The sequence below is a fragment of the Acromyrmex echinatior genome, chromosome 7 (genome assembly GCF_024713525.1).
Source record: "Acromyrmex echinatior isolate Ae372 chromosome 7, ASM2471352v2, whole genome shotgun sequence".
Taxonomy (NCBI): Eukaryota; Metazoa; Arthropoda; class Insecta; order Hymenoptera; family Formicidae; genus Acromyrmex; species Acromyrmex echinatior.
In genome coordinates this window covers 10240836-10265016 of record NC_141858.1, presented here as the reverse complement: position 1 = coordinate 10265016, position 24181 = coordinate 10240836, and the positions used below count along the sequence as shown (strand labels likewise).

General features: G+C 37.2%; 6 protein-coding genes and 1 long non-coding RNA gene across 10 annotated transcripts; 4 read left to right on the top strand and 3 right to left on the bottom strand.

The window, feature by feature from the left end:
- The first annotated feature begins 22 nt into the window (after positions 1 to 22).
- Maf1 (repressor of RNA polymerase III transcription Maf1) lies at positions 23 to 3759 on the top strand. Its single transcript, XM_011070083.2, has 5 exons — positions 23 to 1245; positions 1693 to 1842; positions 2550 to 2831; positions 3001 to 3120; positions 3206 to 3759. Exons 1-5 carry the CDS (start codon positions 1163 to 1165, stop codon positions 3276 to 3278), a joined length of 708 nt encoding a protein of 235 aa, XP_011068385.1. The 5' UTR covers positions 23 to 1162; the 3' UTR covers positions 3279 to 3759.
- Positions 3760 to 3899: 140 nt separating this feature from the next.
- On the top strand, positions 3900 to 4988 carry LOC105154503 (uncharacterized). Its single transcript, XM_087407761.1, has 3 exons — positions 3900 to 4351; positions 4414 to 4467; positions 4692 to 4988. Exons 1-3 carry the CDS (start codon positions 4223 to 4225, stop codon positions 4767 to 4769), a joined length of 261 nt encoding a protein of 86 aa, XP_087263887.1. The 5' UTR covers positions 3900 to 4222; the 3' UTR covers positions 4770 to 4988.
- On the bottom strand, positions 4945 to 6217 carry EMC4 (ER membrane protein complex subunit 4). Its single transcript, XM_011070082.2, has 3 exons — positions 6007 to 6217; positions 5360 to 5631; positions 4945 to 5277 (listed from the first exon to the last, which is right to left on the bottom strand). The coding sequence occupies exons 1-3, from the start codon at positions 6072 to 6074 to the stop codon at positions 5081 to 5083; spliced, it is 537 nt and encodes a 178-aa protein (XP_011068384.1). The 5' UTR covers positions 6075 to 6217; the 3' UTR covers positions 4945 to 5080.
- A 539-nt stretch (positions 6218 to 6756) lies between these two features.
- On the bottom strand, positions 6757 to 16538 carry rictor (rapamycin-insensitive companion of Tor). Of its 2 annotated transcripts, none has more exons than XM_011070239.2 (9): positions 15823 to 16538; positions 15678 to 15722; positions 14738 to 14894; positions 10291 to 13542; positions 9801 to 9930; positions 9352 to 9734; positions 8643 to 8745; positions 8456 to 8563; positions 6757 to 7987 (listed from the first exon to the last, which is right to left on the bottom strand). In XM_011070239.2, the coding sequence occupies exons 1-9, from the start codon at positions 15875 to 15877 to the stop codon at positions 7562 to 7564; spliced, it is 4659 nt and encodes a 1552-aa protein (XP_011068541.2). In that variant the 5' UTR covers positions 15878 to 16538; the 3' UTR covers positions 6757 to 7561. The 2 variants fall into 2 exon arrangements, with proteins under 2 accessions (XP_011068541.2, XP_087263878.1); XM_087407752.1 differs by having other exon boundaries at positions 9352 to 9719.
- On the top strand, positions 8454 to 8862 carry LOC147909164 (uncharacterized). Its single transcript, XR_015545655.1, has 2 exons — positions 8454 to 8558; positions 8612 to 8862. It is a non-coding gene; the product is annotated as an uncharacterized LOC147909164 (long non-coding RNA).
- Positions 16539 to 19214: 2676 nt separating the features above from the next.
- Positions 19215 to 22472, bottom strand: LOC105154592 (uncharacterized). Of its 3 annotated transcripts, none has more exons than XM_087408093.1 (3): positions 22143 to 22248; positions 21004 to 21398; positions 19215 to 20237 (listed from the first exon to the last, which is right to left on the bottom strand). In XM_087408093.1, the coding sequence occupies exons 2-3, from the start codon at positions 21193 to 21195 to the stop codon at positions 19569 to 19571; spliced, it is 861 nt and encodes a 286-aa protein (XP_087264219.1). In that variant the 5' UTR covers positions 21196 to 21398; positions 22143 to 22248; the 3' UTR covers positions 19215 to 19568. The 3 variants fall into 3 exon arrangements, with proteins under 3 accessions (XP_087264219.1, XP_087264218.1, XP_087264220.1); XM_087408092.1 differs by lacking the exon at positions 22143 to 22248 and adding an exon at positions 21487 to 21805; XM_087408094.1 differs by having other exon boundaries at positions 20115 to 20224; positions 21487 to 22472.
- Positions 22473 to 22527: 55 nt separating this feature from the next.
- Positions 22528 to 24157, top strand: Hmgcl (hydroxymethylglutaryl-CoA lyase). Its single transcript, XM_011070080.2, has one exon. It carries the CDS (start codon positions 22726 to 22728, stop codon positions 23719 to 23721), a length of 996 nt encoding a protein of 331 aa, XP_011068382.2. The 5' UTR covers positions 22528 to 22725; the 3' UTR covers positions 23722 to 24157.
- The last annotated feature ends 24 nt before the right edge of the window (positions 24158 to 24181 follow it).

The window sequence follows — 24181 nt, the reverse complement described above, 5'->3', positions numbered from 1 at the left end:
CATACACACATCGTTGTCGCGTTTCTGTTTGCGATGAACGCGGACTGACACCGAGTCGCAATTAGAGTTTAGAGTTGGTAAACTGGTCGAGCTCGCGCGCGAGAAAGGTCGAGTGTGTTGTCAGGGTTGTTGTGCAGGAGACGCGTTCGACGAGATCGACAAGTTTCTCAGGAGGCGTACATTGTTCCTTATAGTGACCGTGATACGTATCAGCTATAGCGAAGCAACAATGTCCGTGATTATGGATTGTTATCGTCAGTAGCGGGCGCTACGCGTGAGACATTGTGTCTTTCTCGATAAATATATATATATATATATATCTTCCTCTCTTGCACTTTTTCCTCCGAGCGAGAAGAAAGCAGCTCGAGGCTGAAATCTGACGTCTCCTGTCAATTCGAAGAACACCGCGAGAAGTTGTCCTTTCGCCTGTGTGTGGTGTGGTGTGCGCGCGCGTGTGTGTGTGTGCGTTCGTTCGCGCGGCCTTCGCCGGAGAGACGATAATTTTTTATTCCAGAGCTCAGTCTCGTAATTTCGAAGAAGCGCACCTTTGTTTATCGGCAGATTCGTCGCGTCATCGCTCAGTCTCTCGCTTTCTCTCTCTCTCTCTCTTTCTCTCCCGTGTATCTTGTGTTTCTCCGTCTCCCTCTTTCACTCAGCTTCTATCAAGCGGGCAGCGCACTGTGTTAAGAACTAGTACTCATCTGTGTACTCTTTCGAGAGTGAAGGGCCTTGATCTCACGTTCAACAAAGCCCGCTCTGGAACTCGATCACCTTCCCCCAAATCCTTAACTAGCTATCTGTAATGTGCAAGTACAGCAAGGAAGCCGGGAAGACCACTACGTCGACAATTAATCTCGTCCACTCGAAAAGGAAAGGAATTTTCATACACATAAAAGAGATGTTCAGCAACCCGATAAGTCAAAGGAGTTATAGAAGCTTCTTGACATTTCGCTTGTACTGAACGGCCTAGCCTTTGAGAATTTGAGCAAAAAAACATATCTAGAATCGCCTGGACAGCGAGTGACAAGAGCTCCAAGAGATGTCAACGTTGTAAGTTGGGTAAGCCCAATTGACTGGGAGATACTGAAACAACGCTAGTTTTCCAGCATTCCAAGGAGCCACAGTTTACAGTGTAATCAGAAAGATCGCAGTTATCAGCAGGATGAAGCTGCTGGAGAATACCCATTTGGAAGCTATAAACAGTGCCTTGTCCATCAAGACCGGAGATAGCAAGATAATCGGAAGGTAACGCAAATGGAGACTATACTTAAATCCTATTAAAAGTGTTTTCCATTTGACATAAGTGTTGCTCTTTGTTGCTCATTGAATGTCAAGAAAGACAGAATCATGTTTGTGTCGATTTGTATCAATGTCCATTTTTCACCAATATAGATTAACTTTAATTTGGTTCAATTTACTCTTCATTTTATGTCCATTTCTACCAATGCAACTGTTTTATGTTTTTCTAGTTTTAAGAATTAGAAAAAGATAAAGAGTAAGTTGAACCAAGATTAGAGTTAATCTACATTGGTGGAAACTGGTGTTATTCTGGTTCTAAAGATTAGAAAAAGATGGAGAGAAGATAAACCGAGATCAAAGTTAATCTACATTAGTGGAAATAGACATAAGTGGGAAGCATTCATTATCTTGAACCATTTTGTTATTATTTATATTGCATCTTTACCATTGTAGGATCGAAAGTTATTCTTGCAAAATGACAGCCAACGACAAGCAAATGTACAAACGATACAACGCAGAGCAGGGTGGTACGCCACACGATCTACAAGCTTTGTCACCACCGCAGACATCTTTGGGAACATCTCCGGCTCAGGGATGCTTGAGGTACCTTTGAAAAATACCTATTATTAATTTGTGCTTATAAGAATTTCGGTCGATTTAAACACATTAAGTCATCTCGCGCTGATTGACTAATTTTCAGAATAAGATTTTATTATCTCTTGCATGCATACGCTTAAATCGATATTAGTTCTTATTACAAAATCGTCGTAAGTAATGTATTGAGACGCTAATTCGGATCTGTATTAACATCTTAATACGCATTCTACAATGAATCATTATTTAAGCTTTAAATCTTAAGTCGTGAGAAATTGATCAGTCATAGTCGAAGTTGATCAGTCATAGTCGAATGTGAGAGGAATAATGACTGATCAATTTCTTATAGCTTAAGACATAGGTAATGACTTATTATAGAAACCCCATGAGACATTACTTAAGATGATCTTAAAATAAATCTTAGGCTGGTATTCATAGTCGATTCTTATTTCAAGACTGTCTTAAATAATGTCTTAAGACGCTAATGCAGCCTTCTGATTGGTTCGTGACTTCTTAAGACCGTACTTAAGACGGCTGTAATAGTTTTAAGATATTATTTAGGACGGACTATGAATATCATCCTTTAAAATCAGAACGGATTATAAATACCAGTCTGTGGTTTATGACATCTTAAAATTTAGACGGTTTTAAATATGAGAACGGACTGGTCTTAGTCACAAGTTGACTATTATCACAACATTGTTTTCCTCTTACAGTCGTAGCGTTTCCGGCGACGAAGAGGGTCCACTGTGCGACACGATCAGCAAGAAAACATTATTTTATCTGATCGCCACGTTGAATTCAACCTTTAATCCAGACTATGATTTCTCGGACGCCAAGAGCCACGAGTTCAGCAAGGAACCAAGCCTACAGTGGGTAATGAATGCGGTGGATGGTAATCTCAACGCTACCGCGGGCGATCATTATCGATCATTACGTTCCGCTCTTTGGGCGGCTGTTGACAAAGAGATATCATTGCACGGGTGTGATATTTATAGGTAAAACACCCGATTATTCACGATCATCTTGCTCTACTATAAATAAAAAGTAGAAGGTACACACAGATCCTGAACACTGAATTAAATTATTCTATGGCATCAAGTAGGAGTAAGTGTAAAATTATTTAAGTAAGAATAATACGAAATAATGTAAAAGAATGTTTTACAGTTACAATCCAGACTTCGCATCAGATCCTTTTGGGGAAGATGGATGTCTGTGGTCTTTCAATTATTTCTTCTACAACAAAAAACTGAAGCGCATCGTATTTTTCACGTGCAGAGCGATAAAGTAAGTTTCTAGAAAAAGGAACGTTTTTTTTGTCTTTTTTTCTCTCTTTCAACTTGTAATGTGATTTATCTGTTTTGTTTCGCAGCCCTCTCTACGTGCCGGATTCCGGAGTTGGTAGTGATTTCGCCATGGATGAAGATGACGAAGATGGTTATTAGACCATTCGCATGCATATACACAACACACACACACACACACCCACACACATGTATATGAATTCATGTTTGCAATTCTCAGTCTTCAAATTTTGAATCTTCTCTGATTTTTATATTATAAATGATTCAGAACTATTTTGAATATAACTTTAGGATTTTTGTGTTTCTTTTTTGTCAATTGTTAATACGTCACTCTCGCGACAAAAATCTCTTAGATGATAAAGGTCTTACTTTTGTAGTTTATTAAGCGATATTGACCTTACATACATTTAAATGAATCTCTTATGAGAAAATAATGATTTTTTTTAAGAAGTAGATTATACATACCAATATTATCTCTATAAAAAAGTCCTCACAAATTTATTAGATCAAGCTAAGGATTCTTCTCTGTCTTTGTGATGTATTACGTTATTACTCTCAATATAATATTATACATATATTTTGAAGGCAAATTGTACGTAATAAAATCAAACAATAACTATTATATGCAACATTTCCTCAGGCATAACACTAATCGCCTTTAATTTTATTAATCTCTACAATAAGCCATTACCTAATCTTTAAATCTTAAGTCACAAGAAATTGACCAATTACAATTTATTATTCTTCTCACACATTTGACTGTGATTGATCAATTTCTTATGGCTTAAAACTTATAATGGCTTATTGTAGAAAGCATTATTATATTTTCATGTTACTTAAATATAAAATTATTATTTATAGAAGTGCAAATATTTTAATTTATTAATCTCGTTAAATGAAATATTTAAATAATAAGATGAGAAAAATATTTCGTGCAAAATTAAAAAATAAAAGTTGCGCCCTCTTTCATCTCTAGGTAAAATGAGCATCAGAAATAACTAGATCTAGTTACAAAGTTAACCAAATTGAAAATAACTAGTGATCTTGACGGCTTTCTTGTTTCTTATCATGCTCATGCGTGTTTAATGCTTGACGTTCGAGCGTACGTCAGTGCACTTCTATCTGAATGTTTAGCGGTATTTCACGAGCGTCAGCAAGTAATTCACTGGTTGACTAAATCTGTTTTGAGAACCCTCAATATGCTTCGGTTTTTGGTATGTAAAAACATATGATTCTCGTAATTGTGAAGACCATTTCTACTTCTAATGATTTGCAGATCAGTCTGAGTATTGGAGTATACGCCGGAATATACATAGCCCAAAATTATGAGGTAAGCAAATCCAATAAGATAAGAAATGCTTTTACAACTTTAATTGGTTTATATATGACAAAATAAATATACATAAATTGTCACTGATTCTTCACGTATAAACGATATTTAACTTTATTTATCAATGATATCTACTGTCTCCTTTAAATTAATTCGAATTGAAAATTATATAAAACGAGATGTGTACCTATTAAGTAAATGTTTTAAGCTAATCTTTGCCATAGGTGCCACGAGTGGATGAACCATCGAAACTTTATCAGCGAGTACTTCAGTTTCTAGAAGAGAATAAAAAGAAGCCATAGCATACTGTAGCAATGTATATTTCTAAAACCACTTCCAATACTAGAAGACGGATATGCCATTATCGATGTAATATGATGTAAATGTAACATTATAACTCTCAAGGAAACGTCGATATATATCTATGTATATATATATATATATGTACTCAATGCAATGTACAAAGACAAGTCACTCTTATTTTTCCATACATTTATTTTAATAAACAATATTTAAACGCATGACACACATGTCCTTGCAGTATAATTTAACTATAATTCACGTGGGCGCGTATGCCAAATACTTACAATGCCTCCTGACCGATCCCTTCACATCAAATGTACATGAAACCTCCACCGGAATACTCCAATCTCGTCTGAGGTTCGACGAATGCCAGCCAGTCGGACGCGTGCGTCGGCAGCAGGCCCATCGACTGACACTTGTATAGAGCTAACGCGATATTCACTAATTGTCCTAGGAAGTACACGAACTTTTGTCCGCACGCGTGCGTACCTTCGATCACTTTGAACGCTGAGCAGAGGAAGCATGTGATTATAGAGCATTGTTGAGGCATTTATGCTTTCAGCATTTTTACAATTTGAAATCAACTCACTTTGTTGGAGGGTGAACAGCGCCTTGACCGGCTTGATGATGAGCATACCGACCATCATGATGGGGAATATCGAAACGGAGCTACCAGCCATGTACAGGATGAACAAATTCATGGGCACTTGTTTCAGGGGTCCCAAAGCCAGGTCCCACGACTTCTTTATTATCAGGAGATTAGAGTCAGACTCCCTCATGTACTCGACATTGTGAAAGAGGCCACCGGTAGGTGTATACCCTGGTGGAGACGGTATCTCCACATTTTTGTCCTGTTTCGTTCTGCAAAGAGAATATTTGGTTTACTAATTAATCATTTATGAAAAATGCCATATAACAGATCTTTCTTTCCAGCAGCGGCTACTTAAAGGCTATTTAATTAAGACTGAGTAGGAAGATACTCAGACAACAAGCAAGTTCAAAAAGGAGATGTAACACATCTTAAAAATATGTTTTTAATGACGTCTTTAGGACATCTTTAGGACGTTTTATGTCCGTATTTTAGACATTTTTCTCCGAATACAAATATTAGAAAGATCGCGTCGAAAAAGAACGAACTTTAATATTTAATACATGAGTATCTGGCTAATGTCGACAATTTAAATGCGTTAAATCGACACGTGTACTCATAGAAGACGTGTCAATTAGGTTACGTACCTGTGTGCAAAGTCTAGGGCCCACTTCGACCGCTTGGAGCTTTGCTTCGAACTCGCCGTCATTGTCATCCGGAAATTATTTGCGCTGACAAAACTTTGTATCGTTTGTCTCCTCGATAAATAATTATGGACGATGCGCGATGACGCGAATAATCGGTGACATCCGGAAGAGAGATTATTCGTGGTTTGGCGATCGTTGCGCCGATTAACGGCGAATTTCTCGAACTCAGGTTACTCAAGACGGTAGCGTCGATAACGTGATGCCTTGATAACGACAAAGGTATCAGGGACGTGACAAATTGGGGGAGGGGGGTGAAGGGTAGACACTCCATAGTCTGGCCATGAACAATTTTGTTAAAAAAAAATTAGAAAGAAGATTATATATTTCTCTTTTTATATATTATTTATATACTATTTCGAGAAATGTAAGAAGAATAAAAAGAAAAGCAAGGCAAAAATTTGAAGTAGGAGAAAGAAAAATATAATTGAATGAATGAGGTAGAAATAATGTTTGTAAACTAAATCTCCTTATAAATGCTGAAGAGAATAAATTCTGTTCTATATCTCATTTTAACTTATATTGTTATAAATTCTGTTCGTTATCTCATTTTAACTTATATTGTCTTACTCATTCTAGCTTGCTGAAGTACAAAAACAGACAGACTAATCAAAGGTTTGTCTCGTAGCCAGATTCTATTACAAGAATTCTATAATGAAGGGAAAGGATTCCCATACGAGATTTATGTAGACATTTGTTGATATTCCACACATTCTGCTCCTTTTTTCCATCTTTTTTTCATTGTATACATGATACATAAATTAATGCGTATAAATAGAAATGAAATTGTAATATTAAGTATAAAATTAGCAATGTTACACGGTCCCATCGCGTTTTCGCGATGAAAGAAAAAGAGTCGACTGCGATATTAAAAAATAATGCAATTGATTACAATGGGGCATACAATATAGATATAAAGTATGAATTAATCGGTCATCAACCCGCAGACTACACACATAAGTCTGTGATGAAACCAGACAAAAGATTTTCAGTCGTCAGTATTGGTCAGTGTTACTTGAACATTTCTCCTAAAATATTTATATTTTCCAAACAGACTTGAATTTTGATTTTATAATTATACTCTAGTAGAGAACTGTGTGTGGCATTCTCTTGGAAAAGGAATTTGTTGAGAAGTTTGCACTTTTATTTATCTCTTGTGTGGCAAAAGTTGGCAGAAATTTGGCTATCTCTAAGAGACGTATAAAAGCATGTGTAATCCTGGGGTTAATGAATAATTGTATGTAGAGATAGACGCGAGGCGCGCAAGAATAGGAAATGTTGAAATATGCATAAGAATATGTCTGATTGCCGGCAGTGTGTGTATATGTATGTAAATGTATGTGTATACGTGTAATTTATTATTTTTATATCATTATCATTTTAATACAAAATATGTACACACAGCATATAACGTACGCACGACATGAATACGCGCGCACGTACCTACGCACGCACACACGTACACACGCGTGCGCAGTCGTGATCGAGAATTCGAAAACTACGAATCAAGGCTGATGGCAGTGTTTGTACCTGATACTTTTAATGACCTATCGGAACTCTTTGACAAACGTATTCGCTCTTCCGGCTTCAGGATCTCGGCTATGATCTTCTCATCGGTGCGTCGTTCTTGTGACGGACGAACAACTTCTAGAGATTTCTTTTTACGTTGATGTCCCGTGTTACACGATTCACTTTTGCCGCTATCGCCGCCACCACCGCCACCGGCCGAGGAACTTTCCTCGACGACCGATGCCAGTTGCGCCGTTTGTATCTCAGTCAGAGTAAGTCTTCCGTTAATCTTGCCCTCCGCAGGACTTACAGATTGCTGCCGAAGGCTAGCCTCGGAGCTAGGAACAGGTGATTGCAAAGGATTCTCCTCCGTGCCGATCGGAATCTTCAAGATGTTGATTGGTTCGATGTAGAGCTGTAAAGTCGCAAATTATCTTACAATTAAAGAGAAAGGAAGTTATACTCACACATACATTTTAATTTATTAATTTATTAATATTTAATTTATTAATGTTTATTAATTTATTTATGTTTTATTAATCTATTAATATTTAATATTTTAATTTTATTTATGTATAATATTTATAAATATAATGAAATTTAGAGAGAAAAGAAACCGATAACCGATAACAGACAGTTTTATATAGTTATTAATTTATAAATATCATCATATTAATGATAAATTTAGTTACTAATTCTTCGCACAACCATATTTCAACAAAAAAAAACGAAAAAATAAAAAAAACTTTTTATTTTCAATGGTTCCTTCAATCGATTACGTGTTGTACTAACTCTAAAATAACGCTGACGTGAATTGCTGACAATCATGAGTCATGCGATTACGAGAGTCGGCACATGGAAGTATACGTCATAAAAAACTTACCGCATCGAATGGAGAATCCAGAAACAGCTCTTGCAGAAATTGCCGCGCTGGCATTCTATACGTACCGCTACCTAAGCGAGCAGCTACATCCGAAAACAAGCAGGTATCCTACAAAAGGCGAATGTATGTAAAGAACACTACTATGTACTGTTGCAGAAACAGAATATACGACAAATGTATGACATACTTGAAACTTCTCGGGATACTGTTGCCTTAGTCTAAGTAACGATTGACGACTGTGACGATACCACACTGGATTTGCAAGCCGTTGGGTGTGTCTAAGTATTTCTCTGTGCAAACACGATCGAATTAAACATAACACAAATCTCATAAAAGTTTTATCATTCACTTTTAAACGTCATAAAAAGTACTTTATAATTTAATTAATTAAGAACTATAATTCCAAATTTCTCATTTTAAGGTTCCTATCTATTCACTGCAGCATCGTGGACAGTGACGTTAGAAGCGAGAAAAAAATAAATAAAGAAATTTTACAAACTATACTAAAATATATTTTTTTAAATAAAACATTCAATAAAACAATCGATAGAATAGAATTGTAAAATATACCGCAAACACTCCTTGTATTTCGGTAATCAATAAATAATCATCTAATTGAAATTAAATTATGGCTAACACTAGAAGACAAAATAAACTATATGACAACTGTAGAATTGAGATAAATATTTTATTCTATTCTGGAATAAAAGGAAAGTTCGTTATATTTTGCAAGAATTTCCACTATGTGTTTTTTAACGTCATCAATCTGAAGATCTGTAATAAATGATCAAGAGACTTAATATTTTAATAAGTAATTTTTTGTTTGCAGTTCAATTATATTGGTTTTCTACTTTCAAACGTACAAGTATTCTGCTAAAAGATCATATTTTTGGTACCTTCGTAATTTCATATCCTGTTCAGTACCAGTGTCCTTGCCATTCTTGCCGTGATAGCAAATGAGACACGTGCGACAATGTTCGGTGTCAGCATCACATTCCGAACTGGATTCTTCATCGATCTCTGTTGTCTCCAACTCGGATCTAATGCTATCCTCGAGGATGGTCGGCTGGGATGGCTGAGGAGGCTCGGGAAAGATCGTAAGCAACTTCCTCGGCAGACAGACACCCATGTAGAATATGTTTTCATTATCGTCCTCCGGAGGAGGTGGCGTCGGTGTGAGAATCGCATTTTCCGCAATCCAGCTGCGGGACGAATCGTATTCCGACAGGCTCTGTAGCGAAAGACGGCCGTCTAAGCTATACATCTGCAAAAAGAAAGACTGGATCGTGTTGTTTAAAAAACCGTTATATTTAATTTCTAGACATAGGCATGTCTTTTCACATACTTCTAAACTACTTTGAGAATAACTCGGCCTGCGATGGCGTTGTAAACTACGTAGTCGCGCATATCCTTCAGCATCTTGTTGGCTTAGTCTTTGAATACTTGAAACGGGACTTGGAGTTTCGCCTCTCTCTCTAAAAAACAGAAAAATATACAACATTAATATTAATATCAAAACGCAAATAGATTAAAATATATTTGAATCCATCTTTCTTTATATTTATGACTATTTCTATCATGTAGATAACTTTAATCTTGGTTCAACTCTTATCTTTTTCTAATCCTAAGAATTAGAAAAAGATGAAGAGCAAGTTGAACTGTGATTAATCTAGATCGAAAACAGGCATTAAACTATAAAAATAAAAATAAAAAATCTATTGAGCTACAATATTTCGACAATTATAAGCTCTTCTACTTAAAAAGTCCGCTTCAGATTAGAATGATTTCAATATCTACTCTCGATATGTATTTTCATCTTTAATTGCTTCACTCACGATAGGAAGTATCGTCGCGCCTCGAGATCCGTAGCCGCGCTCTCAGATCGATTCCTGGTGCGGCGTACGATTGGTTCGAGTAGTTCCGGTTTGCCATCGCTGAGACTACGATGATGTCGCTGCACGGGGATTGGGCTTGGCATAGGATATCTACTCGAGGGCGGTACCACGGGCCAGTTGTCACCGCGTCGATGCCTGACGCATGGCCAGTTGAAGTTTACCAGTGTATCGGCTCCAGCTCGTGTAGTGCCGATCAGACTGAGAGCGTACATCGCAGTGGCACGTACCGAGTAATACGGACACGTTTCTGCCATAGACGTAATCATCTCAATGATACTCAGGTGACTTAAGTGTTCAACACCCGCGACAGATGTGCCCGCGTGGCCGAGAGCCCAGAGAGCCGATTTAACCTTGAGAATACCGCCGTTCGGGCCGACAAAGTGATCGTCGCGCGACGACTCGGTCTCCAGCCTCCAGCTTCGCTCCGGAGTGGTGTGTCTGGAATCGTCCATGCTAGTCTTCCGACGGATCTCCAGCAGTGATTCCGTCCGTGGTTGGCTCACCGTGTCACGAGGTTCAGTCTCCACTATTTCGTAATCGGGGATGGTCTCGAGGCGGCTGCATTGCTCGACGGCTTCGTCCGTACCGGACTCCTCTGACATGATGCAGACATCGTCGATAGCAGTGGAGACTGTTGTTGCCGCCGCCATGGCAGCGAGACGATTCGTTCTGGTACATCGTGAATTGGACTCTGAGTCGCGACCGCCAAATTCCAGCTTGAAACGTTGCAACACTCGAGCGAAACGCTGTATCACATTGCGGCGTAATAATAATTGCATTCCTAAGTCATGCTGCGCCAGCTGGCCGATTAAATGCGGCGGCACGTAGATGTCTCGTGGCATTATGACCACATCATTAGTGGGCCTTCTCTGATAGCTTCCAGACTCGTCGCGTTGACGATACGTCAATGCGTCATGTATCTCTCCTTCTACAAGGCCCACGTATCGCTCAGCGAAACCGCCCGGTCCAATCCACTTCTCCAACTCCTCGGACGGTGCGGCGAGACTCGCGAAACCTTGCTGAAGAGAATAGAGTCGGATCTTCAATAGGTAACCCTTGTCGCCCAAGTGCTGCAGCCACTTGTCCCAGTCGCGTGATTGTCCACCCTGTTGCAGTAATGCCTCCAGATACTCGGTCTCATCACAGGCTTCGTGTAGTGCCTCTAAAGCGGCCAGCGCTACGGCCGTGTAGCTATCCGACAATCGATCCGCCAGCAACGTCATCGCCCACCGTACGGCGTCCGTCATTCTGGCGCGAAGAATCAACCGTAGGAACTGCGTAGCGTAGAGGCGCGTGCTCCACAACGTTGCCTCAGAGATGATCTTGCTTAATACTTTCCTGTTGGGACCATCCCGGGAATAATCCAAGCTGGAGACAATCAGTTTGACGTAGCAGTCGTGATTGGTAGCCAGCGCGAGATCTTGCAACTTCTCCAACAGATTGAAGCTCTTAAGAACCACCGTCCCCTTGGCCGAGTGACTTAACTGGCCGAGAAACAGAAAGTATTTCTGGCAACACGTGGTGGACATGTGACGTGGTGAGAATAGACAATCGTGCGCAGATTCGGCAGTGCGAATGTTGCCAATCTGCTCGGCGATGTCCCCAATCAGCTCGTTGAGCAATCGCGCGCCTTCCGGTTCGTGCAGTTCCAACAAACAGTTCAACAGATCGCAGCCTGCGAGAGTCGCCTCGCGCGCTAACGTTGCGCTCGTGCCCAGCTCGACTCTGCTGTAGCCATTCCACGATGGTTTAAAGTAACGCACAAGACGTTTCATGAACAGCCGGTGATCGGAATCATGAAGAATTCGTGTCGCGTCTTCGCGCGATCGTAGAATCGCTCGCACCACTGGCCAATTCCAAGCAAGAGCGTCTTTCGAACTGAGCACTTGCGCGTCCTTCAGCAGAGGCGTGATTGGTGACTCCCTGCCGATTCGTAGCCAGTGCCTGCCGGATGGTCGTTGACGTCGTGGCAGAATCGGACGTAACCAGGTACCCGCTTGAAGAATACGATCGAGGAAGAGACTCGCCGGCGTCGGTCTACGCCGCATCATGATGTGCATTCGTTCAAGAATGGTGACTGCCGCTAGCGCCTGATGCTTGCCGACGCTCGCGTGTTCCAACAAATTCGGCAACGGCGGTGTAAGGTCGCAAAGCTCGGATGGTAGGAGCGAATGTGCGAGATGCAGCAACGCGCCCAGGAGTACCGCCGCGCGTACCGAGATGAAGGTGTCGCTGGAGACGATGGTTTCTGCGAGAGCTCGGTGCAAGCCACACTCCAGAAGAACATATACTAACAATGCCGAATGTATCTCCGTGATGTTGGGACAATGTGACGACAGAGATGGCAATATAGATTTTCCCTCGGCGGCAACAAAACCCTCCGACAACTTCCACGAATCCCGCGATCTACTGGGATCCACTGCGGCCAGCGCAACGTCCGGCTCGTCAGTCCAAGTGGGTAACGGCAAGTCCAGTAACTCGTAGAGCAGTTCTAGAACAGCGCCACGCACCTCCAATTGGTCCACGTATAGAATATCCGCGATGGCCTTGAGACCCGAATTATTGTCCGGCCGGCAAAAGTGAAGGACGCCCGGATACGAACGCAGAATGCTTAGCAGGGCAAGTTTACTGGCGGTGAATCTCTGTTCGCGCTCCTCCTTGGTTCTTTCCATACTCAAGGAATGGAGCTCGCAATAGGGCGCGGCGAAGCACAGAAGGGAGACGCTGGCGCGCGTATCGGGATTGTTCAGCAGCCGCAGTAGTACTCCGACGACGGGTTCAACTGCAATAGCGCTTTGTCCGGTCATCGCAGCTCTGGCCAGAGTACCGACGCCGCCGCAGCTTATCAGCAGATTCGAGTTCAGGACGCCTAACTCGCATAGAACCGCTAGAAATGCTTTAAATGCACGATCCCTTTCCTCTATACCACCATTCGTTAAACTAATCAGTGATCTCGCTAGCACGGAACTGAAATGCTTAGGAGCTAATACTAGGATCCTCCTGACGAGTCGGAGAGCTTGTATCCTCTCCATTTCGTTACGTAGGTTAATGTCCATGCTACGCGCCAGGAAATATGGATACTGCAGCCTGTTGATCGCGATGACATCCTGTTCCTTCTTGAGCATGTATCGTACCGCCCGTAGCGCGGCGGCGCGTACTTGCGTCGCTTCATGGACCAGACCCACGCGCAAGCTATAAAAAAAACAATTTTCATAATCGACGGTTTTAAGATCTGATAATTCGGTAGATTATAGAGATTCTATAATCAGTGATGGATTAAGCATTTTATCACCTCTACGCATCAACATTTAGCCATCCTAAGTGATTTTATTAATTTATAAATTTGATAAAAGGGAGAATGGAGGAAAAAAAGATTTATATCTCCGCATTAGTTGATAAAAACATTCAATAATCCTTAATTATAAGTAATATAAATATAATATATTTTTAATTGTATATTTAAAATATCGTTTCTGATAAAATATACTTGGTGTAATTCGTGCGAAAACGTTAGATTAACAAATTAAAAAATTATCTCAATTATATGAAAATTTTAATTTTTTTGTCTTTAAAAATTTGCCACCCAAGTACCTTGTTTCCCTATGCATTAATCCATCACTATCTATAATAGAGTCTGGTCATGAGTGAATTTGTCAAAAGAGAGAAGAGTACATACTTCTTCCCTGTATATATATATATACACACTCTCATTTTATAATTTTAATTAAGGTTGTAAAGTAATGGTCTTTCTACAATAAGCCACCATTCATATCATACTAGCAGAATTATAAATCATATTATAAATCTTAGGAAACTTACATCCAGAATGAATCATATTAAACTATTACGTCGCAATATTTTAGCTAATCAGACAGATGATAGTTCTCAGAGCAAATAACAATACTACATTATTAGTCAGCCATAATAAGATTTAAATTGTAATAATAAGAAAAAGAATTTGATCATATTCATGCAATCACATTCTACAATCACTGATTGCAGAGTTATTATTGTCTTATGACATACTATTGACTAGTTTACAACTCATTCTTAACTTCTAATCTATTATTAATTAATTTCTAATCTATTATTGCAGAAAGTTCATCAGACAGTATAAGTGAGAGATAGTACAAATATATACAGAAAGAAAGCATATACATCTTTCTTTCTTGTTGGATTTTGACAAAATCTCTCATGGCCAGATTCTATAGAGTCTTTAGAATATAGAAATAAGGTCTATTTTTTTATGGCTGAACTAGTACACATTTTTTCTATTTAAAGCAAAATAGATATATAGTTTAGAATTTGATGAAAGAGAGAAGAAAAGTTCTAGTGCAATTTAATTCAATAATAAAAAATAAACCTTTAGTTGTCAGTAGATTCTTACCAACAGAACAGATCCTCCGGGGAGTATCCATAATCTTGGGAATCAGTTTCACTAATCAACTTAACAATAGCATTGAGATATGCTAGCTTCTTTACGCTTGGAACATTGTGCCGCTGGCAAAGATTAGTTAAGACCTCCTTGACGTTCTCCTTTAATCCTGTAAATAAATCAATTCTCCCTATGAATCATGAATAATACATAACAAAAAAGAATAATATATAACTTAATATATATATATATATATATATATATATATATATATATATATATATATAAATACTAGCATAACATTAATATTTTATGTTCAACAATTGTACATGTAATATATTATATTTGTATTATTGAATATAAAATTATAGCATTCCTAATTAATAAATCAAGGGCTATAAGTCTAGCTACTTGCTAAATTAAAAACAAAATACAGTTAACTTAAATTTTTATTTGTTTTTTTTTATATAACATTTCTGTTATATTACTGTTAATTAGTGTTTACTGGAATTATGCTTCATAAATTCTCAGGTAAAAAAAACCGATAGTTAAAGTAATTGCGCAATATTCTCAAACGGACCGATCTGGAAATAGGATAAAGTCTGAAATAGAATCGACTAGCTGATCTTGCTGTCATCCTCTCTTTGTTTCTCTAATTTGTTTAGATCAGTCCGAGTATATGAATACGTTTCCAAACTCTCGAATTGCAAAGGACCCGCATCATTTGATATCCTTGATATCCGCGTCATTGCAAATACGCGGCGAACCGGTAGTCGATCTCGTGGGGGGTTGAGACGCAGCAACGGGTTGCGCAACATTGCGCAGGCGAGAGGTAAATAAATACGGAAGTGCGAGAGGTCTCAGATGGTGATAATCGGCGGAGTTTTCGAGGGAGGAGAGGGGAAAAGGGGATGATCCGCGATTTCACAGATAGGCAGGTTAGGTTACTAACCTCTTGACAGATCGAGCTGGACGTAGCTGTCCTCGTCTTGGCGGCCTGCAATCAGAAAAAAAAACAAAAAAGACACAAGGAGAGGAGACGTGAATTGCCGGGCGCAACGTATCGCGCGATTCAATCGCAATTGCTGTGCACGCACTTCGACGAGATCGGCGGAGGCTTCTACCCCACATCATCCAGCTCGAGATTGCCATTGTCCGAGTGGAGTCTTGGCTGGACGATTCCGTGCGACGAGGATGAGCCTATGCTCCGGGTTCTCTTCTTCCTCAACCGTCGCGATCACGTTGCTCGACGACGCTCCTCTCGGTGCGTGCGTGGTCGTCGCGCGTCACCCGCGCGTCGCGATATGTCATTCTCGACCGCGAGCGGGAGCACCGAGCGAGCGAGCGTACCAGATCATACGGACGAACGATCACGAAGCACTACAAGTGCTGAGTGCAGGCAGGCGCAGGGAGACAGGCAGACGTGCGTTCGTGCGTTCGTTCGTGCGTGCGTGCGTGCGTGCGTGCCTGCCTGCCTGAGATTGTGCGTGCGGATGTGCGCACGCGAGTGCACGCAAGAGTGCTTATCGACGAACGGAACGTCAGCAGTCAGCGCGCCGAATTTCGGAGCGTCGCACGCGTCACGTCGATCGGCAGAGTCTGGCGGTCTGGTGGTCTAGCGGAATTGTCCCGATCGATTCTATTCCGCTACTGAAGCGTCGAACAGCTGACGATAGTGACGAACGAGAATACGCCAGGTGATATAAGAAGACGAAGATGAAAAGGATGATGACAACGACGGAAACGGAGGCGAAATCTCGCGGCGCCGCGCGCGCTTTCGCCGCTCCGTTTTCGCGCTCCTCCGCATGCCCGGCTGGCGAAGGCGCCGCGCGTGGTATCGCTTTACAGCTCACCCGGACCGCCCACGAACGTGGGAAACAATTGAACGGGTTGCGCAGTCCGAGTAATGGAAAGGTGGATGTAAAGGTGCCGTCCCATGAGCAGAGATTTACAGCAGAACGGAACGGCGAGACCAATCACAATCGCAGAAAAGAAAGCAGAATAATGATTGCAGAGTTGTGATTGGTCGAGCTGTTCCGTTCCGATGTTAATTTCCGTTCATGGAACGGCACCCTAAGGCCGATATTCATAGGGCGCGTTTTACTTATTCAATGTTCGCGAGCAGAATTGGAAACGTATCATACATAGGTATTCTACGTATGATTCTGAAGAATGATACCACTTCACTTTCATACATTTATGTATTATACGTCACATAACCTCATTTTTTAATTCGATGATCTTATTTAGATGTTTTGGACTGGCAAAACAAATTTACATTTTACTGTGATATTAACAATTTTCCAGCAAACGAAAATGGATTGAAATGAATTGAAATGGATTCAGATTTTCAGAAATATTGATACACGAATGTTAAAATGAATGCTTTTCAATCCTGAATGCATTTTTATTCATTTATAGGAATTGCATGAAGCATATTTTATTTCTATGCTTTTCAATCTAAAAATAATATTGGCTTTTTCTGTGCACAACACATACAATTGTGAATACTGTTCAATTTAAAATTTTAAATAGGAAATGCAGTTTTTCAATCCATTTGCATTCAATTGAATCTAATTGAATCCAATTGAATCCAATTAAATCCACAAACAAAGTATTCCTATTTAAAATACGCATTTGGATAGAAAAAAATTTCAATCCATTTTAATCCATTCTCGTTTATTGGGTTGAAATACGATAATATGAAATTATATTGAAAATTAATTAGAAAATTATGGCATAATCAAATTATATGTATTTACTTTCAAATTAAATTCATGCTACAAGAGCAAAAATTACAACGAATTACTAATATTATTGTGTATACCAAATTCATGTATATCCTGCACTTACATTTTCAATATTATTTTTTTTCCGTTTTTTATTTGCAAACTACGTTTTTAATAAAACTGGAAAGTTTTTGAAGTTATTTTCAATCAGCAATATACTTCAAAACTTCAAAAACCTAAAAACATTATTTTTTATATAAACAATAAGATTAATAAATTGGAAGTTAGGATTATGTTAAAGGTGTCGTACAAGTTTGATACGTATTCTATGTACGCATTCGTACGTATCATATGTACCAAACTTCCAGAATATGTATCAGATTTAACCTGATCGCGAGCATTACTCCGGATTTCAGATCTAGGCCTATAGGCTGCAATCGATTTGGACGCTTTTAGCGCTTTTCAATACTTTTATTTTTAGATGCGGTCCATTTGACGCTACAAATACTTCGAAACTTTTGATTGATCAATCGAAAAAAAGAATTTTACTAACTGACCAATCAAAAGATACTTTGAAGCATTCGTAGCATCAAATGGCTGTAGCCCTTATTTTATGTCCAATGAACGATAAAGACAGAATGATGATTACAAGCGCGTGAGCGTCCAAATCGACACCGTAATCCTACAATAAATTTTTAAGCCTTAGGGCTTAAATCACACGGCGAAAAACGACAGTGGAATAGAGAATTGATCTAATTTCCACCGAAGTTTAAATCGGATCAGAATGTAAGAATCAATCAACTACAGTCGAGTATTCTCCTGTTACTATCGAACGATAGAGGAATGCTCGACTGTAGTTGGTTAGTTCTTACATTCTAATTCGGTTTAAACCCTCAGTGGAAACCAGGCCATTGAAATAACTAACGCTACGGAATAACATAGAATCGCTTTCCGCACCGTGTGATTTCACTCTAAGGGTGACTCCTGACGAGAATATTTAAAATTTTTTAATATTATGATTTGGAAACGGGACCGTTTACTTGAATAAATCAAATTAATATGAGAAGCGCCGATTACGGTCAAGATTAGATGTTAAGAGAGATTAAATATATATTTTTAGAAATCTATATAGTATTTTACATAAAGTTTGGACATTTATTTATTTTTATTAAGATTTATGGACTATTTGAAATTAATTTTCTCTTTACTAAGTTTACTACTGTTTAATTTACAGTTTATTTAAATATTCATAAAAATCTTTGGCCAATCATAGGACTTGGTTTTTCTTATACGATTCTGAGGAAAATTTGTGAAAACATAGGAAAACCATTTTAAACCTATTTTATAAATGATTAAATAATAGGATATGATTCCATTTTAAATGTAAAATGAAAATGATTTTCCAAAAACCATTTAAAATGGAAAATGCAAAATGCCATTTCCATTTTAAATATATATTTAAAATGGAATTATTTTAAATATTACCAGCCCTGTAAATCATGAAATTAGTATTGCATTATTAGTTTCTTACTCTGTCCATTTCCACCAACATAGATTAACTTTAATTTTGATTCAACTTACTCTTCTTAAACTTAATCTTTTAGTAAATTGAACCGAGATTAAAGTTAATCTACATTGGTGGAAACGGGCATTAATCACTTAAATTTTAACAGGCATGCGAATTTCCATAAGTGCCGATCGTCTCTAATAGTATCTTGTCAGTGACCCATTTTTATAGGAGTTTTAAAGCGATCTCATCATTTCATTTTATCCAAATTATTTTTATTTAGAAATAGCATATAACAAATATTAACGTGTCATTTCTCGCTTATGTCCACAATTCAGTATGGTCGCTGCAGTTACTTAGATGTAGTTACTTAGAATCTTAACAAATGTTTGAAAGTATGTAGGTATAAAATCGTAATGCAGAATTTTGAAAATCATACATTCCCATTTCTGCTGTTAATCTGCTGTCAAGCCATGTAAACAAATCTGTTATATTTTTTGTGGCATTTGTCGTCAAAAATTATACATATAATAGATATAACAAATTTTGCATCAATTTTATAACTTTCTTGTTGATAAAATTTATCAGTAGATGACACTTTGTATGTTTAAACACACTTGGCTAATCGACATTTTTCTTCCAAATGATTCAGTTTATTACAATGACGACATATTTGACCATATGCTGGACATTTTGATATTGCATGGTTCATACCACATTTAGAGCAATTTATTACAACAGGAACCCGACACATCTTCGAGAAATGATTCTTTTTGTTGCATTTTATACACAGTTCGCCGTATGCTGGACAACGTGATCGAATATGACTCATTCCGCATTTAGTACAGTCATATATGTACTTATCTTTATAATTATCCGTGTAATAATTGAACTGTTTACAATGTTTACTGCAATGGACACAACATAATTTGGGAAAACATAATTGACATTGATGTCCCCAAATAGTTGTACATTGATTTTGATTCTGTTCCATTGATGTAGACTCTGTTGTAGCAGATTTAGCATAGGTAGAATTCTGTTGAAAATTCTGTTTTGGAATTTCATCGATTTTTTGTGTCATTAAATCTTCACATTGTTTCCAGAACAAAGTGATGTGGTACAAATTTAGTGATTGTAAATATGGTATCAATTTTTCTCCTTTACTTTCTATGAGAAGCGCAGCTTTTCCTGTGAATTGCTGGGAACTCATATCTTGTATAATTTTGTCTTTCACAATCCTTGTAGGATCAATATAATTCCGTGCTATAGCAAAGGACTACAAAAATAAATTTACAAATAACTATAAGATTTTATATATATATATAGTAAATATATTATATAGTAAAAAAGTTCATATAAACATGTATTCTAAACGATTTAGTTTCCGAAATAAAAAAGTTCTGAAATAAGAATCCACTGACAAAAAGCTAGACACATATTTATATGGACTTTTTTATTTGAAATAAGAATCGCTCTGTTGAGTATGGCAACATACTTAACTAACACTCTGTACACACACACACACACACACACACACACAGTGTTTGGAAAATTACAATATAACAAATCTTTCGCATAGGGACGGAATGGACTGAAAAGAAAACTGAGAAGAAAAGTCCTCTATTATTTTGCGATTTTCGCAATGGTTAACAAGATACTAAAAATTGCCGAAAGTTAATCTTCAATAATTTTTTACTAAAATACTATCAATTTTACAGAAAAACTGCAAGAGGCAAAAATTGTTTATTTTATTCTCATAGAGCTCTAATAATTGTTTTCAGAATTTAAAAAATTTTTTTCAGAATTTTTTTTTTTTTAGAATTTTTAATTTTTTAAGGCACTCTTTAAAGTAAGATTCACTCTAACAGATTTAGAGAATAAGAATATATAGTTATACATAAGTATAATTTTATTAATCCTAGGGAGAAATGACAATGGAATGGACATCGTTTGATGTCGATTTGACGTCGAAATCATCAAATTGACATCGATTCGACATCGATTCCATTGTCATTTCTCACGGACATTTCTCTGGGACATACCTTCAATTCATGTATGTATTCGTCGATGTTTTTATTGCCTCTTTTGTTATCTCTATATAGACAATAAAGATCAAATTTCTTTATTAATATGTCTATATCTAATGTATTTTTATCTTCTCCATAGAAATGAAATGTTCTATGAATCTCTTGACCAATGGGACCCATACGATTTAAAAGCATGAAACCCCACATTTGTTTTTTGTCTTCAGCTTTGTCAATATTCTTCAAATAAACAAAGAAATCATTTTTCCATGAAAACCAAATTCTAACAAACTCATCTTTTGTAGCAAAGATGGTAGGTGGTACTGTCACAGTTTTGATTATAGATTCGTGTCTGTTAGATAATTCTGTTTGTTCCTTATGTACAGGTTTTGCCTGTTGACTAGAAGAACCACCTAAAGATATTATTTATAAATTTTATTACACAGAAAAACAATATCAAATATTATGTTCTGTGTATAATATTGTATATAATATAGTTACCCATTTTGTTTTATAATAACTTGAATATATAATTTAAAATTTAAATATTTCGATAATAAATTTTTTACAGACAAATTGATCCGCAAACACGTATTCCGTATTTTTACATAAATTAACATTTAATGAAAGGAGGAAAAAATGAAAATTATTTTAACAGCACATATAATCTTACAACGACGTTTCACTAGATTACTAATAAACTATTAATCTGTATAATTATGTTTTATATTATTATATTGTAAATAATATATTACAATATTCTCGAAACTATAAAACTGTTGCTTGTAGACGCGTCCGCAGTGTACTAAAATTTTAGCTCCTTCTCGTTAAACAATAAAGGTATTAGCTATCAAATGTGTTATCTTTACTATGATAAGTATAGATAAATGATGAAAGAATAAGATAATTATTTTTTATACAAGTTAAAAAATGTGTGTGTAGTGAATCCCTTAATATTCATCAAAAGCATGAAACAAAGATTACACGTGGATGATTTGTGGGATCATCGAATTATCTTTGAATAATTGTAAAATATTGATATTAATAATACTGATACAAATAAGAGCCTAGCTGCCAAGTTGATTGTGTATTTTAAAATAAGATGAAAAGTGAACAAATTCATTATAGAATATTTATAATTTTATTGATCAATATACCTAGTTGAATTTACTTATTTTAATTTTCATAATTTACTTTTAGGATTAGCTCTTGTTAGCACTGACACGAACCACAGCCATTTTTGATATTATTATTTTATCGACAGTTTCATATTTAGATATATGACCATCAACACATCTAGTGACAAAAAACCGCGGATACTTTTTAGATGACCCAATATAATACAATATTATATGAATACAATATAGGAATGTAAATATCACAAAAAATTGACGTTGTGCACTGGACCCCTATTCTTGAAAAGAAACGTACAATATATGAAAGTTAGAGAAATACTATAGTATACATTACATATACTATAGTATTTCCCTAATTTTTTGTATGCGATATTTTTCAAGAATAGGACCCCGGATGTATGATATTTTACAGATTTTTTACTAAAAAGGCCTCGGAATGGCTCTCTCTGCTATTGATAAAATTGGGGAAATCACCAGAAAAACAAACAGTATAATTCGGATTTGTATTGGTAATACAAATCCGAATTGGTAGACATATGTACAATTTGTAAATAGTGGAACATATTTTTATCTAACACGCAATTTTCATCACATTTTACGCACGATGATAGAATTATTTTCGAGACAGGTGATATTGCCATCGAACATTCGCAATTGTGTCTGGAATTATACAATAAGACAATTTAGCGATTTTGTAAAAGTAGTCGAGGTTGGACCACGAGATGGATTACAAAATGAGAAAAAAATAGTGCCTACCAAAGTCAAAGTCAATTTTATTAATAAACTATCAGCGACCGGATTAAGAAGTATCGAAGTTACCAGCTTCGTATCTCCGAAATGGGTTCCTCAGATGGCAGACAATCAGCAGGTCTTTCAACAAATTGAAAAACGAAGCGATGTATCTTATCCAGTACTGGTACCAAATCTGAAAGGCTTAGAGAGTGCTATTGCAACAGGTGTGAAAGAAATCGCTGTGTTTGGTGCAGCGTCGGAAACCTTTTCCAAAACTAATATCAATTGTTCGATCGAGGAGAGTATAAGGAATTTCAGGATGGTGGTGGAGGAGGCAAAAAAGCATGGCATCAGAACTCGGGGTTACATATCCTGCATTGTTGGCTGTCCCTACGAAGGTGAAATCAAACCAGCTATCACAGCACATTTAGCTTCAATAATGTTAGATCTTGGGTGTTATGAAATTTCTCTGGGTGACACCATAGGCGTAGGGTCTCCAAGGAAGATCAAACGTGTCTTAAATGAACTGCTCCATGTTTCATCAAACGACATGAGTTATTATGCGCTGCATTGTCATGATACTTATGGTCAGGCCTTGATAAATATACACATGGGTCTTGAAAATGATATAAGAGTCTTTGATTCTTCAGTTGCTGGACTTGGTGGATGCCCATATGCTGCTGGTGCTTCAGGAAATGTTGCCACGGAGGATCTACTGTACTTCTTGGAGGGCGAAGGATTGAAAACTGGCATAGATTTACATAAAATAGTGGAGATTGGTGATTACATCAGTAAAGAATTAAATAGAACAAACCAGTCAAAGACTGCAGTGGCTATACTTGCCAAAAAGTATCATCAGAAATGCTAATCTATACTTAATGACATTATATTTAAGGATACTTTCTAGCATGTTACAAGTTTAGCTATAAAATAGAAAAAATTCTAGGACTTTGAAAATACTGTATTCATTGGCATAATGTTCATCTGTGTTTTTTTGCTGGAAAGCATTCCAAGTTTAATAAGTGTGAAACCAAAGCATTTTACATTCCAAATAACATGTATTTGTGTATATATATATATATATATATATATATATATATAATATGTATATAAATTACAATTAATGTATTGGTTCTTTTCAACTGAATTTCTTGCACAATTCATCTTTTTCTCTTTACGTTAAAAAAAAACGATGCGAGTAATTCAGTTAAAAAGAATGGGTCTATTTTTGTAAATGAGTTTTTTTTATGCCAATTTGATTTGTACATTTGATCTTTAAAGAAATATAATTGTTATATATATCATGTGTGTGCTATATTTTATATTCA

Coding starts and splice junctions, on each gene's coding strand:
- EMC4 (XM_011070082.2), bottom strand. CDS start 6,074: ATGACAATGACGGCGAGTTCGAAGCAAAGCTCCAAGCGGTCGAAGTGG. Junction 5,632..6,006: donor GCCCTAGACTTTGCACACAG/GTACGTAACCTA, acceptor TTCTCTTTGCAG/AACGAAACAGGACAAAAATG. Junction 5,278..5,359: donor GCTGTTCACCCTCCAACAAA/GTGAGTTGATTT, acceptor TCCTCTGCTCAG/CGTTCAAAGTGATCGAAGGT.
- LOC105154592 (XM_087408092.1), bottom strand. Junction 20,238..21,003: donor AATACATACATGAATTGAAG/GTATGTCCCAGA, acceptor TTATTTTTGTAG/TCCTTTGCTATAGCACGGAA.
- rictor (XM_011070239.2), bottom strand. CDS start 15,877: ATGGCAATCTCGAGCTGGATGATGTGGGGTAGAAGCCTCCGCCGATCT. Junction 13,543..14,737: donor CCGGAGGATCTGTTCTGTTG/GTAAGAATCTAC, acceptor TTTTTTTTATAG/CTTGCGCGTGGGTCTGGTCC. Junction 8,746..9,351: donor CAGGATATGAAATTACGAAG/GTACCAAAAATA, acceptor GTGTTTGCACAG/AGAAATACTTAGACACACCC.
- LOC105154503 (XM_087407761.1), top strand. CDS start 4,223: ATGCTTGACGTTCGAGCGTACGTCAGTGCACTTCTATCTGAATGTTTA. Junction 4,352..4,413: donor TCAATATGCTTCGGTTTTTG/GTATGTAAAAAC, acceptor AATGATTTGCAG/ATCAGTCTGAGTATTGGAGT. Junction 4,468..4,691: donor ACATAGCCCAAAATTATGAG/GTAAGCAAATCC, acceptor TCTTTGCCATAG/GTGCCACGAGTGGATGAACC.
- Hmgcl (XM_011070080.2), top strand. CDS start 22,726: ATGATAGAATTATTTTCGAGACAGGTGATATTGCCATCGAACATTCGC.
- Maf1 (XM_011070083.2), top strand. CDS start 1,163: ATGAAGCTGCTGGAGAATACCCATTTGGAAGCTATAAACAGTGCCTTG. Junction 1,246..1,692: donor GATAGCAAGATAATCGGAAG/GTAACGCAAATG, acceptor TTACCATTGTAG/GATCGAAAGTTATTCTTGCA. Junction 2,832..3,000: donor CACGGGTGTGATATTTATAG/GTAAAACACCCG, acceptor AATGTTTTACAG/TTACAATCCAGACTTCGCAT.